The sequence below is a fragment of the Anopheles coluzzii genome, chromosome X, assembly GCF_943734685.1.
Source record: "Anopheles coluzzii chromosome X, AcolN3, whole genome shotgun sequence".
NCBI classification, from domain to species: Eukaryota; Metazoa; Arthropoda; class Insecta; order Diptera; family Culicidae; genus Anopheles; species Anopheles coluzzii.
In genome coordinates, this window is record NC_064669.1 from 25,615,616 (window position 1) to 25,628,380 (window position 12,765).

Here is a 12,765-nt window from a genome sequence, read left to right on the forward strand (position 1 = left end):
GAATGATTGGCCTTGTATCCTAAGTAATCCAATTCATCGTAAGCAAACTTACATTTATCAAGCCGTAGCTCCAACCCATTATTTCGTAGAGTATGCAAAACTTCACTAACTATTTCAAGATGTTCTTTAAAGTCTTGAGAAGCTATGAGAATGTCGTCAATGTATACAACCAGCTTTTCATTCTCGATGAATTTCCGCAAAATTGTATTAATGAAACGCTGAAATTCAGCTGGCGCGTTTTTTAATCCGAAGGGCATACGCGTGTACTCGTACTGGCCGTCTGGAGTAACAAACGCTGTGAATTTAATTGAATCCTCGTCCATTGCCACTTGATGAAAACCACTCTTTAGGTCTAGTAACGTAAAGAATTTTTTATTGCCCAAGTGTTCTAGGCACGTCTCTATGAGTGGAAGCGGGTAGTTGTCGCGGATTGTTACTTTATTAAGAGGTCGGTAGTCGACACACTTACGAATTTCGCCATTTTTCTTCCTAACGAGTACCAGTGCGGAAGCATAAGGAGAGTTACTGGGTCTTATTATATTTTTCTCTAATAAATCCTTCACAATGACTTTTACTTTATTCCTTTCATCGAAAGAAAGTCGTCTAGGCTTTGTGAAAATAGGAGTATCATGAGTTAAGCTAATTCGCATTTTATGAGCAGATGGTATTATATGTTTATCCGGAAAATTAATGTAATTATTGGACACTATTGATCTTAAAGCAATGCCTTGTTCTTTAGAAAGATGTTCTCCAACATTTATAGTGCTAGCCTCATCGCTAATATTTATAGAACACATTTCAGAAAAAGTTGTGTCATATTGTTGTTTATGTTCAGATTTGTCTGATATCGAAATGAATTTTGAAGAAATATTGGGATCGGACAATTTCGAATCTTTGCATACCTCTGGTAAGGGAGCCTGGATCGAACTACGTAAAAGACCCAACGTTTGGAGCTTATGGTAAAAACCCGGTTTTTTTAAGTTCAGAATTTTATGTTTATTTAAATTCATCAGCATAAGTTTGCTGTAATGTTTACGGAATTGAGCGAGTGTGATGTTAAATTCTGATAACAAATCTCTCCCTACTATCATGGATAGGGACATGTAGCTTTTTGGTAAAATATAGAAATTGTGAATGAATGTTTGATTACGAAAACTAAGTTTTAGCTGTACTGTTCCAAGAGTTTGTAAATTCACATTTCCTATTCCTCGAAATCCACTTGGTTGGGGAGCGCTTAGTTTTGTAACCGGAACAATGGCTTCATTTATGAAGCTTTTAGAGCTACCGGAATCAAAAAGAGATGTTATAATTAATCCTGGGCTCCAAACATTGTTTCTCTTAAAAGCTACACTTACCTCCTGATAGGCCTCAAGTTGAACGAAGTTTCCATTTTCCCCAGAATCTAGATGCGCTGTTTCATTGTCGTTGCCCTGTACCGCAGCAACCGTTAGTTGACGTCTATCTGGGACAGGACAGTTGCGAATGACATGTGATGTGCTACCACATCGGAAACAGGAACCCGGAGCTCGGCGAGGTTGTGTGCATTGCGATGAATGATGTCCATGATTCGAGCAGTTATAACATCGAAGAGGTTCTGTCGTCGTTTGTCTTGGTGGAATCGGTCTCGGGGAAATGGTGTTGATGTGAGATGGGCTGCGGCGTTCTGGGTTTTTGCGCAACAGAAGATGGGATTCATATCGCTTAATGTTGTCAATCAGGTCGTAAATATCGCGGTAATCCTTGGTCACAAGGCTATCATAGAGAGGGTCACGAGAAAGTCCTCTGATGACATAAGTTATGATAGCCTCCTCACTCACGTGGCCTGACATTCCCAGCGCATTTACTCGGTATACATAGCTTGTGTACGACTCAGAAATTTTCTTGTAGACCGATGCTAATTGGCTATGAATAACGGCTTCGTTACAGCGATCAGGAAAAGCCTTTTTAATTGTGTCAGCGAATTCGTCGAATGTCTTCAAAGTGTTACGGAAGCCATTGTACCATTCGCTTGCTGCTCCAGTCAACCGACTGCCTGCATATAAAAGCATCGTGCGATCCTGCCATCCATATAATTCGCTATTGTAGCGAATCGTATGGATCCACTTATTGATACCGAGGCCGTCAGAAAATTCCGGTATCAAATGTTTCAACTCCTCGGGATGAACCAATCGACCATCCGTAAACGTCTGCCGCTGTTCCATTTCCATAATTTTTGCTCGTAGCGCCATTAATTCCAATTGATGAGAAGTTGCGTCGAATGAAGCACCTTGCGTCGAAGATGTCGGAGCAGCTTTGTCTTTCATCAAGATGGCGGCTGCTGCAACGTGGTTTCCATTGTTCGTCACTTCGTCTTCATCTGCACACACTCTTTGAGGAATGAAATTCTGGGTTGATTGTTCCTCCATTTTGTTTTTCGGTACACTTTGCTCGTACAACATGCGTAGTTGTGGTAAAGTTGCTTTCGGAGGCACTTCGATGTTAGCAACTTCCAAAGCACAAAGAAGTTCCTCTTTTGTAAGCATTTTTCGGCACAAACGGTTTATCCCACTTCTGAATTGTAATCTTTCTTAATTTCGGAAGAATTAACTGAAGGCTGAAGAATTGCGTGTTTTCTGTTTTAGCGCTCAATCACGAATGACATCTCTATTTGACAGTATTGCCTGAGATACTTAAACCTAGGTGTGATCGCACAAACAAGATGTACATATAGAAAAGGTGTATGTGTAAGGATGTCAAGGTGTATGTGTGAGGTATATACAAATTCGAATTTCTAATTTCTACAAGTGTTTTAAAGCCTTTAAAAATCAAATAGAGTTTCTTAAGAGAATGTAACATTTGTCAGCGTTACAGCATAACGACGTATTCCGTTACCCTGTTTTTTCGATTCGGGCCAATATAACACACAGTGTTTTTCAAATTATATCTACATCGGTTTCATTGTTTCAATATTCGGAATTTTTTTTATTCTTATTTATGTAATAATGCGCATTTATTTTCAGAACAAAATATTTGTTTGTTTAACGGTACGTAAAATATGTTTTTCTTTTTTTCCTTCACTTGAATTTACGGTGCTAATAAAAAAAAATTATAATAAAAAAATAATATTTCATATTTTTAAATATTAGATGCAATGAGTTTGATGAAGGATATGCTAATGAGATAAATCTTCATAAAAAATATTTTTTGTACAAAATAATATACTCTTGATGATGATAATTTTTGAGACATATTGTACATGGTCACGTACATGGCGCCCAGAGTGGCCAGATTATTTTTGCGGTTTTCGATAGGCGCATCAAAATTTTATCGGTAGTTTTCGGTAGGAGTTAAAGATTATTTCGGTAGTTTTCGGTAGGCTTTGAAGTGTTGAGCGGGGGGGGGGGGGGGGGGGGGGGGTTGTCGTAGATGGAAGCCAATCTGTCCCATGAGGAACAGCACGAGAAAATAACATATTTCATTTATTTAAAGGAGATAGTTTAGATTTGGTTCATAGCACCCGCTGCGCAAAGCGACGGAAGAAATCAAGGCGTTCAGAGAATTTTATCATGCCTCCCGCTGCGCAAATTCGAGCAGTTTTCTGCGTAGTTTTTTGCGTCGTTTTGTGTCAAAAAATACGCAAAAAATACGCTATACTTCAGCCAAAACTACGATAGCCAGCGTATTTATTGCAGTTTTTAGGTGCGGAACGAGCGCCATCTGTTGAAGGAATGGATGAACTATTTCAGACGGTGGAGCAAAAAAAAAACGGCCGAAAAATTCAAAAATATTGGCGCCCATTCCTTCCTCCTCCTCTTCCTCTTACTCCCTTCCCCTCCCTGCCTTGCCTTATACTTGCGCTTCAGCCCGTGCCTTTCGCCGTCAGCTGATTGTGTGTATGCGTTGGTGTATATGTACATTGCGGTTGTGTATTGTAATTGGTGGGTGTTAGTTTTGTGTTTCGGACTGGTGCACAATTGAGGATATTTAAGGCACACGCGGCTCTTCTGTATAAACCACTTATATTCTAATATAAATAACATATATTCTACAGGACTGTTGTGTGTCTTGGGTCGCGGCCTATGATCGAGTGCCGACCCTCGGTAGCCCGATCGCTCCCGAAGCCCTTAACGGCCATTCGGACGTCGGATGCTGTCAGTTGCACGACAGCATCGAGTCGCGGTTACACTGCACCGTTTCTGTACACAACAGTTAGCATTTATTTATTCGTGTGTGACCTTGACGATGCGGGAGAAGCTGGTTCATTTTGGGATTTAAAGTGTTATCGGTGTATTGATGGTTTATTTTATTTCGTGCCGCTGCTGATGAGGCCATTTAATGCCCGTGCCAATCGAGGGTGGAGAAGCCAATTTCAAACAAGCGTACGATAACGTCTAACACTGATCTAATATTTTTTTTTTTAATTTGAACATGTTTGATGCTTCAACGACCTTCTAAACATCATGTAGCACGGTGTATAGTGGCAATAAATTTTTTTTTTCAATGTGCCGGAATTTGTCTCGAGTTTTCTGGCCACGACACACACACACGGACACACACACAGCGCGGGGAAAGTGATCGTCCACTCTATCATGCCGCGATCCCCCTCCCCTCCCGGTGCTTTGGATGAGGATGCGCTACAAGTTAAGCCAGCAATTCTACCGATAAGGTAGCGGAAATCGATCGTGCGTGTACGCGCGTTCGGGGGTGCGTTCTCGCGTACGCGCGTGCATGCGTGCGTGCGCGTGTGTGTGTGTGCGTGCGGGAACCCCAAAACTGTTTGATTCTGATGCGTGCATTGTCACCGGCAGCGTCTACACACTCCATGCATTCTTAGAAAACGCACTGCACGCCGCCCGATCGATTACCGCAACCTACGAGACAATTCAACCATTTAATTGGCACCACCATCTTTGCCACCGGGTCTGCTGTTGGGGGTATTAAAAAGACAAACGATCGAAGCAAACGTGCATGTGATATGTAGCACATTTCTTTCCAATTCCGCTAGTGGACGCAAGTGGAAACAAAACTTGAATTGAATACATACAAAAGAGAATTCTGGTTTGGTTTATTACGGAGCGCGTATGATACTGCACCTGTCCGTCCAGAATCTGGTGGCTTGTTGGTTTTGAGTCGGTATCATGACGCCGTGCGACCGGCACTGCCTTGGAATGGGTTCGGATCGGTAGGTTCATGTTTTGGTCGATTGCATTCCGTGCATTTGTCGCGTCACAGCGGTAACACGGCAGCAACAAAGATAATCCATTCTCTTCTCCGGGTGCGGGCTGTTACGCTATGTTATTCCTCTTCTTCTTATTATTATTATTGGCGTAATGGCCTACGCGATCATGCCGGCCTTTTCAGGACTTGAGTACCACGTAGCCGGATAGTCACCCCTTGCTACGGCGGACGGTTCATACGCGGTTAGAACCCACGACGGGCATGCTGTTAAGATGTGCGGAACGATGGCGGTGCCGCGGGCCCGCTCCTATCCAGCGTGCAACTTGCATACTTCCACACTGTCTCCTGCTCGATGCATACGCTGCAGGCAGGAGGAAGGATGCACCTCCACGATAAAAAAAACACCGTCATGAACACCTTCCTTTCTTTGACCGATGGATCATGACATTCCGGAAGAATACACATTTGGCGACAGTGTTACACACACACGCACACTCACACCCTTGCGCAAACGGTTAAGCCTATCTATGTAATCTACGACATACGAAAGGAAAAGCATAGTGTCACATAAAGTTATGCTTTATGCAATTAGGTTTAAGCTTTCCTATGCACGGCCATGGCCACCTGTGTTGCGTGCGCTACTTGGAAATAGGGTTCTGCGCGTTGCACAGCAAACCCTCCAGCGTGAGCTAGCGATTCGTTAGTTATTTTTACATTGCAGCGATTGAACTCATTGCGCTTTTTTGGTTTGATTTGTGAAAATTTAACTTCATCGCCGCAATGTTTGTTAACGGCTTTTTTTAAGCGCCACAACAGCTCACGAGCATTGACCACACGCGAGAAAGAGATAGCGCTATGGAGGGAAAAAGCACGGACGACGACTGACAGCGATTGGCCGTCTGACGCACCAACACATCCAAACCTGTGACAGCGCGCTCAGGCGAGGGGTAGGAAGCGGAGCCAGGGACGGGTAGCTCGAAACGCTGCTTGACAAATTGCCGTAGGAGGGAAAAAGAAGGCCTGAGAAAATGCGCGAAAGGGAATGATTTCTTCCGTCGCTTTGCACAGGGGGGATTAGATATTAATATATTAAATGCAAATGACCACATTGGGCTTTTTCTTCTTACATGGTATAATCCTTAAATCTATTCGGTTGCCGAATCTCTCTCGTTCTTCTGAATCCTAACTCCGGTACCGCCGTACCACACAATCCTTCAACTGGCCGCTGTTGCTTAGTTTCACCGTATCAATAAACGATGCGCAATCTCAGATTGCGCATATACAGTCTTTCCCCGAGTTACGCGACACTCGAGTTACGCGAATTCGAGTTACGCGAATTTTTTATTTTTGACAGTTCAGATGTCAAATCAGTACAATTTTCTCCATCAATTGTCAAATGAAAAATAATTAGCAATATTTCAAAATTTTAATTCACTAAAAAGTCAGAAATAACTGAATTCTCCACACCAATTGAATCAAATAAATGATAAATTACATAAATGAACTAAATTCAATCAAAAATCATGATAAAGAAAGTATATTTTTACTGTAAAACGTGATATTTGACTTACGCGAAAATCCGAGTTACGCGAATGTCTCCGGAACGCATTATTCGCGTAACTCGGGGAAAGACTGTATTCGTTTTATCAAAACATAAGTCATTTTGCGTAGCCAACCCTGAGCTATACGCGTCATTTCCATACAATTTCAGATTGCGCCAAGATTGCGCTTAAATTTTCAAGAATATATGTTCGAGATATATAATTTTTTTTTGACAGATAAATATATCAAACCGATCCGTTTGACAGATAAATATATGCGCAATCTGAGATTGCGCATCGTCTATTGCTACGGTCAAGCTCATTTGATGAAACATCATCCACTAGGTCATCCTGACATTTAACTCCCGTTGCCTCCTCTTCCACATCTACACTACCTTTCTGATTCTCTTTCCTTTCTATATATTTTTTTAAATGTTCGACGCTTCGTTCATATTCCTTGCCATTTTCCAAATCTTTCACTGTCGCCCTCCCCGGAGCAGCAAGACTCGTTACTCTAAAAAACTTCTTTTTGTATACTGTGTCCGCTTTATCTTTCTTTTGCTGCATGACCAACACTTTGTCTCCTTCTCTGATACTCGTGTGCTTAGCATTGCGCTTAATATCCTCTTTTGCGTTACGCTCAAACTTAGCTATCTTGTCTCGATCCCGCAATTCTTCATCCATCTTCTGACTTGAATCGACTTTCAAATTGGGCAACACGCCTCTAACTGCCCTGCCAAACATTAGTTCAGCGGGGGGTATCTTAGTTATATGGTGCGGCCATGAATTATACGCTGCAACATAGTCGGCTAGCGCTTCTTTCCAATTTAACTTTCCCAATTTAGCTATTGCTGCAATCTTATTTATGCCCTGCATGCTTCTTACCACCAGTCCATTTTCGGTTGGGTTTAATGGAGTACTATGAATTAGTTAAACTCCCCACACCTCTTTTAACCAATCTCTGAACTCCACGCTGTTAAACGGCGGACCATTGTCCGCCTTTAGTGTTTTCGGTATGTAATAGGTATTGAAAATTCTACGAATTACTTTTTTCATTGCTTCCGTATCCGTTTTTTCCATTGGTACCGCTACTAAAAATCTCGAGTAATTGTCAGTAAGCACTAATGCTTTAAAATGTAAAGCCTCAGATGAGGATGCTAAGTCCATGGAAACGTAATCCCATGCATTCTTAGGCATATCCGTCAACGTTATAGGGGGTGTATTACAAACTGTTTTAATCAGCTGGCATTCCGGGCAACTTTTAACGAAAACTTCGACTTCGCGATCCATATTAGGCCACCATAAGCCTTGCCTCAGGAAGTTTTTCATCGTAGACATCCCCGGATGGCTTTGATGCGCCAAACTTACTGCTCTTTCGCGAAGCGTCGTAGGCAGTACTAGTTTTTCTTGCTTCATCAATGAGCCTCCCATAACATACAATTCGCTCTGAAAAGGCTGGAATTTACGAATTTCTTCCGGCCATTTCTCTTTCTTATCCAGCCATTCCATTACCAACTGCAATTCCCTATAATTTGCTGTTCTTTGCGTACTTCGTACGATGTCATCGCAACTAGCTCCTCACTGATGCTATTAACCTCCGTTTCTACCAAACACAATTCCTGAGGTTCTTTTAGATAACCAAATTGAGGATCATCTCTCTTTTCGCCCATTCTAGAGGCAGCGTCAGCAATATTTTCTTTTCCCGATACGTGTTCAAATTTATAATCAAAATGGTCCATTCGCAAAAACCAACCTTCGGCTCTGGACATTATCCGCTTTCCAATATCTTTTCGTTGTTTTCCTTTTATCATAAACATTAATGCTTCGCTATCTGATCGTAATGTAAATTTTCGACCAACTAGGTAATAAGCAAACCTTTCCATCGCCCATACAATTGCTGATGCCTCACGGTGTAGCTGTGGGTATCTGCTTTCTACCGCAGTGAGGCTTTTGGACGCGCAAGCTATGATTCTCCTTTCACCATTTGGAAATTTCTCCTGAGTTAAAACAGCTCCTAATCCCCAAGGCGATGCGTCTGTATAAAGGATCATATTGTCCACTTCGGAAAAATAACCTCTTTTAATCAGATCATTTTCCGCTGCCAATTTTAATTCTTCAAACGCTTCCTGCTGAACTTTGTTCCATTCAAACTTAACATTTCTTGAGAGTAAGTTCCTTAGCGGTTTCGTTTTATGCGAAAATCCCCTTATGAACGGGCTGATGAAAGTAATCATACCTAAGAAACTTCGCAATTCCGATATATCCCGCGGTCTCTCGAAACTTAATATTTCAGATATTTTCTGTTTTGCGGGCAATATACCCCTCCCATCAATGGTGAACCCTAGAAAATCCACCTTCTCTTGGTTATACAATGATTTCTTTTCATTAATGGTTAAACCATTCATCATAACAACTTTTTCCACTTCCTCTACATATCCCTTTATTTCTCCAATGTCTTAGCATAAACAAGTATATCATCCATGTATACTATAATATTTTTACATTTGGAAAACAATCTTTCCATGACGCTTTGAAATATCTCAGGAGCACAGGACAATCCAAAAGGCAACCTGGCAAATCTCATCAATCCATTTGCCGTCATAAACGTAGTCAAATGGCGGACGTCTTCATGAAGTTCCACATGAAAATATGCATCCTTTATGTCGAGTTTAGTAAAACATAACTTGCCTCCGTTGTAAGGAATTGCTGCCCATACTTTTTCGAGCGATGGCATTGGATAAGGATCTCGAACAATTGCTTTGTTTACCTCCCGATAATCTATCACCATCCGAAAATCTTTCGCACCTTTCGGTACTAACACCATTGGTGATACAAATGTTATTTTATCTTTTACGCCATCAGCCCTTTCAATGATTTTCTTATTCTCCATCTCCGCAAGCCTCTCATTAACCGCTTTTTTAAATGCTATTGGCACATTGTATCTAATAATTTGTTTTGGAATCACCGAGCTATCTACTCTGAACTTGACCAGCTCTCCTTGAACTTTCGGAAACTCATCGAAACGATTGGTGTAACCCTCATCCACTGTACTCATATTCCAGTTTTGATTACTTTTCCTATACGTTTCTCCGTTAGCCTCAATTCCAGCTCAATATACTTCCTCTAGATTTCTTCCTAGATTATCTTTCATGCCTATTCTAAGCAATTTCAACTGCACATCAGTATGAAATCCGAGTAGAGACACTTCTGTCCCATTTACCACAAAAAACTTTGCTAATTGTCGTAGCTTACTGTTCTGTACACCGATAAATGCCTTGAACGAACAAATTAAATCCAACGACCGATTACTAGCATAGCCTTTCAAATTTTCCTTTGGATGGAGTACCACTTCTTGAATCACCGAACGGCACTCTTTTTTAATTTTCTCCCATCCTTCCTTAGTTGAAATTGAAATTGAAATTGATTGAGCCGATAATGCATTCCACAACTCGAGGATCACGCAAAAATGTTTTATCACCAGTTAAAAGCTGGTTTAGTCGTTCAGCCTCGCGTTTCATTTCCTTTATTTCTGTCTTCCATTTTGTAGAAAAACAAAACTCCGCAAAATGGCCGTTTTTTCCACAAGCATAGCATTTTACCAGGAACGCCTTGCAGCGGCCCCAAGCGTGAACACGACCACATTTTGAGCAGCTTTGATGCTCTTCTCTCCCGGCCATTCGGTCACGTTGGGATCCATTTCCTCTACCATTGCTCCATTTTGTCTCATACGGCTTATATCGATGCATGGAACCTTTCACTTTGCGTATAGCGTTTACAGGTTTCCAAGATAGTGGCTGGTCCAAATCAGCGTTTTTCGACGACTCTTCTATTTCGCCTAGCTTCCCCTCCTCAGCCTCTGTTCGGATAAAATCCACATGCTTATGGCTAATAATTCGCTCCAAATTATTTCCAAACACACTGGCTATTTCGTATAATTTATCCGCTGTATCCGGAATCGAACGCCTTGTCACTGCCTGCATCATTTCTTCCTCGTGCTGTACTCCAACAAACTCACACAAAGCTGCCTGTCTTTCCAAACGGAGCACCCAGTCCGCAAATGGTTCCTTGGATTTCATTTTCATTTCCCGAAACTTCAGACGTTCTTTTGGTGAGTCGCATAAATCATTGAAATATTCATTTAGAGCCATTGTGTCCTTGTAAACATCCTGCGTTTTAGGAGCTAAGCTTCGTTGCTGCATTTCAATTATACTAAGCAGGTAGCTTCCCGCAAAAATTTTAAGGCCCGCAACTCTAGTTTCCGCATCCACTGGTGTTTTACATGCCACTATTCTCTCGAATTGGTCGCGAAAACGAATCCACTCGGCCTTACGCTTATTAGTGGAAATTGTCTCGTCGAACTGGCGCAATGGCCATGAGCCTGACAGCCCCTCATTAGATCCTTTCTTGGTTCCATTCGGTACTTCATCCACTGATTTGCCACTTTCCACAACATCACTTATTTTCCAGCCTTTGCTCATCGTTTCTGAATTCTTTTATATCCTTTTTTTGCAGTAATGAAACACTAAAGAACAATAACTTTCTACCTCCACTCTTGCTAGCGATCAAACGAAGAATGGCTCCGTGAGAATGGCTCAATATGAGAATGCACGCACACTATGGGATCAAGATCCCTGTCCCGATGTCATTTAGTTACTCACACCAATTACAATACTAGTACAACGCTCGTCCGATGTTTCTTACTTACGCTTCTTCTGGCACGCTCCACTCACACAAGCGTACCACCACGCGCTTGCGTTTTCTTTTACTTAGTCACGCCATACAACCCAACTCATGCGAGTCAATATGCCTTCTCGCTTTTACATATGTGATTGTTTGTAGGCCGAACAAACACAGGGTGAACTGTTAACTAGGAAAAAATATGATCAATTTTCCTGTCTCGCTTAAGAGCTTTATCTTGCTTCTATGATTTCGTAGAGTCCGATTTATTATATATCAAACCTGTATTATAATTTTATTTTAAAATCAAATCATGGGTCGGACCCGACTTAGACTGTACAATATCTATGGCCATGGGCAAAACCCGACTCATATGCCTTCCTGCCCGCAACTCGCTGATCTTGTACCACCCTGTATTGGTCATGGGCCGAACCCGACTCACACATATTCTAAAACAAGATCTTTCACGTTTGCCATGGGCCGAATCCGACTCACACATATTATAAAACAAGATCTTTCACGTTTGTCATAGGCCGAACCCGACTCACACATACTCTCGTATTCACGCATACTCAGTCAGTACTACATTGTATTGGTCATGGGCCGAACCCGACTCACACATATACTAATTTCAATAAAATATGAGCTTCTTAGCTGGCCATGGGCCGAACCCGGCACTGACTTTTTACCGTAGTTCTCGCGCAGGCCATGAGCTAAACTCGACTCAGCCGACAAATTTGATAACGTATTTCAATGTGGCCATAGGCTAAACCCGACTCACAAACAAACAAATATAATGAACCGACAAATTGCACCATCACACCACTCTCAATACACTTCTGATTATATCATGGCAGGATCGCCAATGTGATATCTTCTAATCCAACCACAAGCTTTCTCCTCCTGTACAGGGACGCACATCCAGCTTTATTCGTTGTACAACACTGACTGACTCCCTCACACTCTCTTAGCTGTACCCTAGGATACCACAGGTACGATTTCAACACCAACAGGGTACATTTTGATCTCTGACGACCCGTTCGCACGGTGCGAGAAAGAGCGAGAAAGCAATATGATTTTGCACGTTTCATTACCACATTTATGTGTGCCGTCGAACATTGAACGGAACGTTCGAACGCGTTCGGTGTAGTCAGCTTCTTCCAAAAGTCCTGGTCGTTCTTTTTGTTAAGAACCTCGTTCGTTCGTGCACTTTACCGAACTGTTCGAACGGTGCGATTCTCGTTCATTTTACACATGCCTACTTCAGGCCATCGAGTAAATTTGTCGATCATCGTCTAGCAGTACGCGTTTCCTTCTGATGGTGGTAGTGGTCCGATTAAATCTATGTGTACGTGTATGAAGCGTGCGTTCTGTGTGGCTATAGCGGCTG

At 42.0% G+C, this 12,765-nt stretch overlaps 1 protein-coding gene across 1 annotated transcript; it reads right to left on the bottom strand.

Annotated features, from left to right (window-relative positions):
- Nucleotides 1–1,019: 1,019 nt before the first annotated feature.
- LOC125906720 (uncharacterized) lies at nucleotides 1,020–2,725 on the bottom strand. Its single transcript, XM_049606926.1, has 2 exons — nucleotides 1,356–2,725; nucleotides 1,020–1,281 (listed from the first exon to the last, which is right to left on the bottom strand). Exons 1-2 carry the CDS (start codon nucleotides 2,520–2,522, stop codon nucleotides 1,276–1,278), a joined length of 1,173 nt encoding a protein of 390 aa, XP_049462883.1. The 5' UTR covers nucleotides 2,523–2,725; the 3' UTR covers nucleotides 1,020–1,275.
- Nucleotides 2,726–12,765: the final 10,040 nt, after the last annotated feature.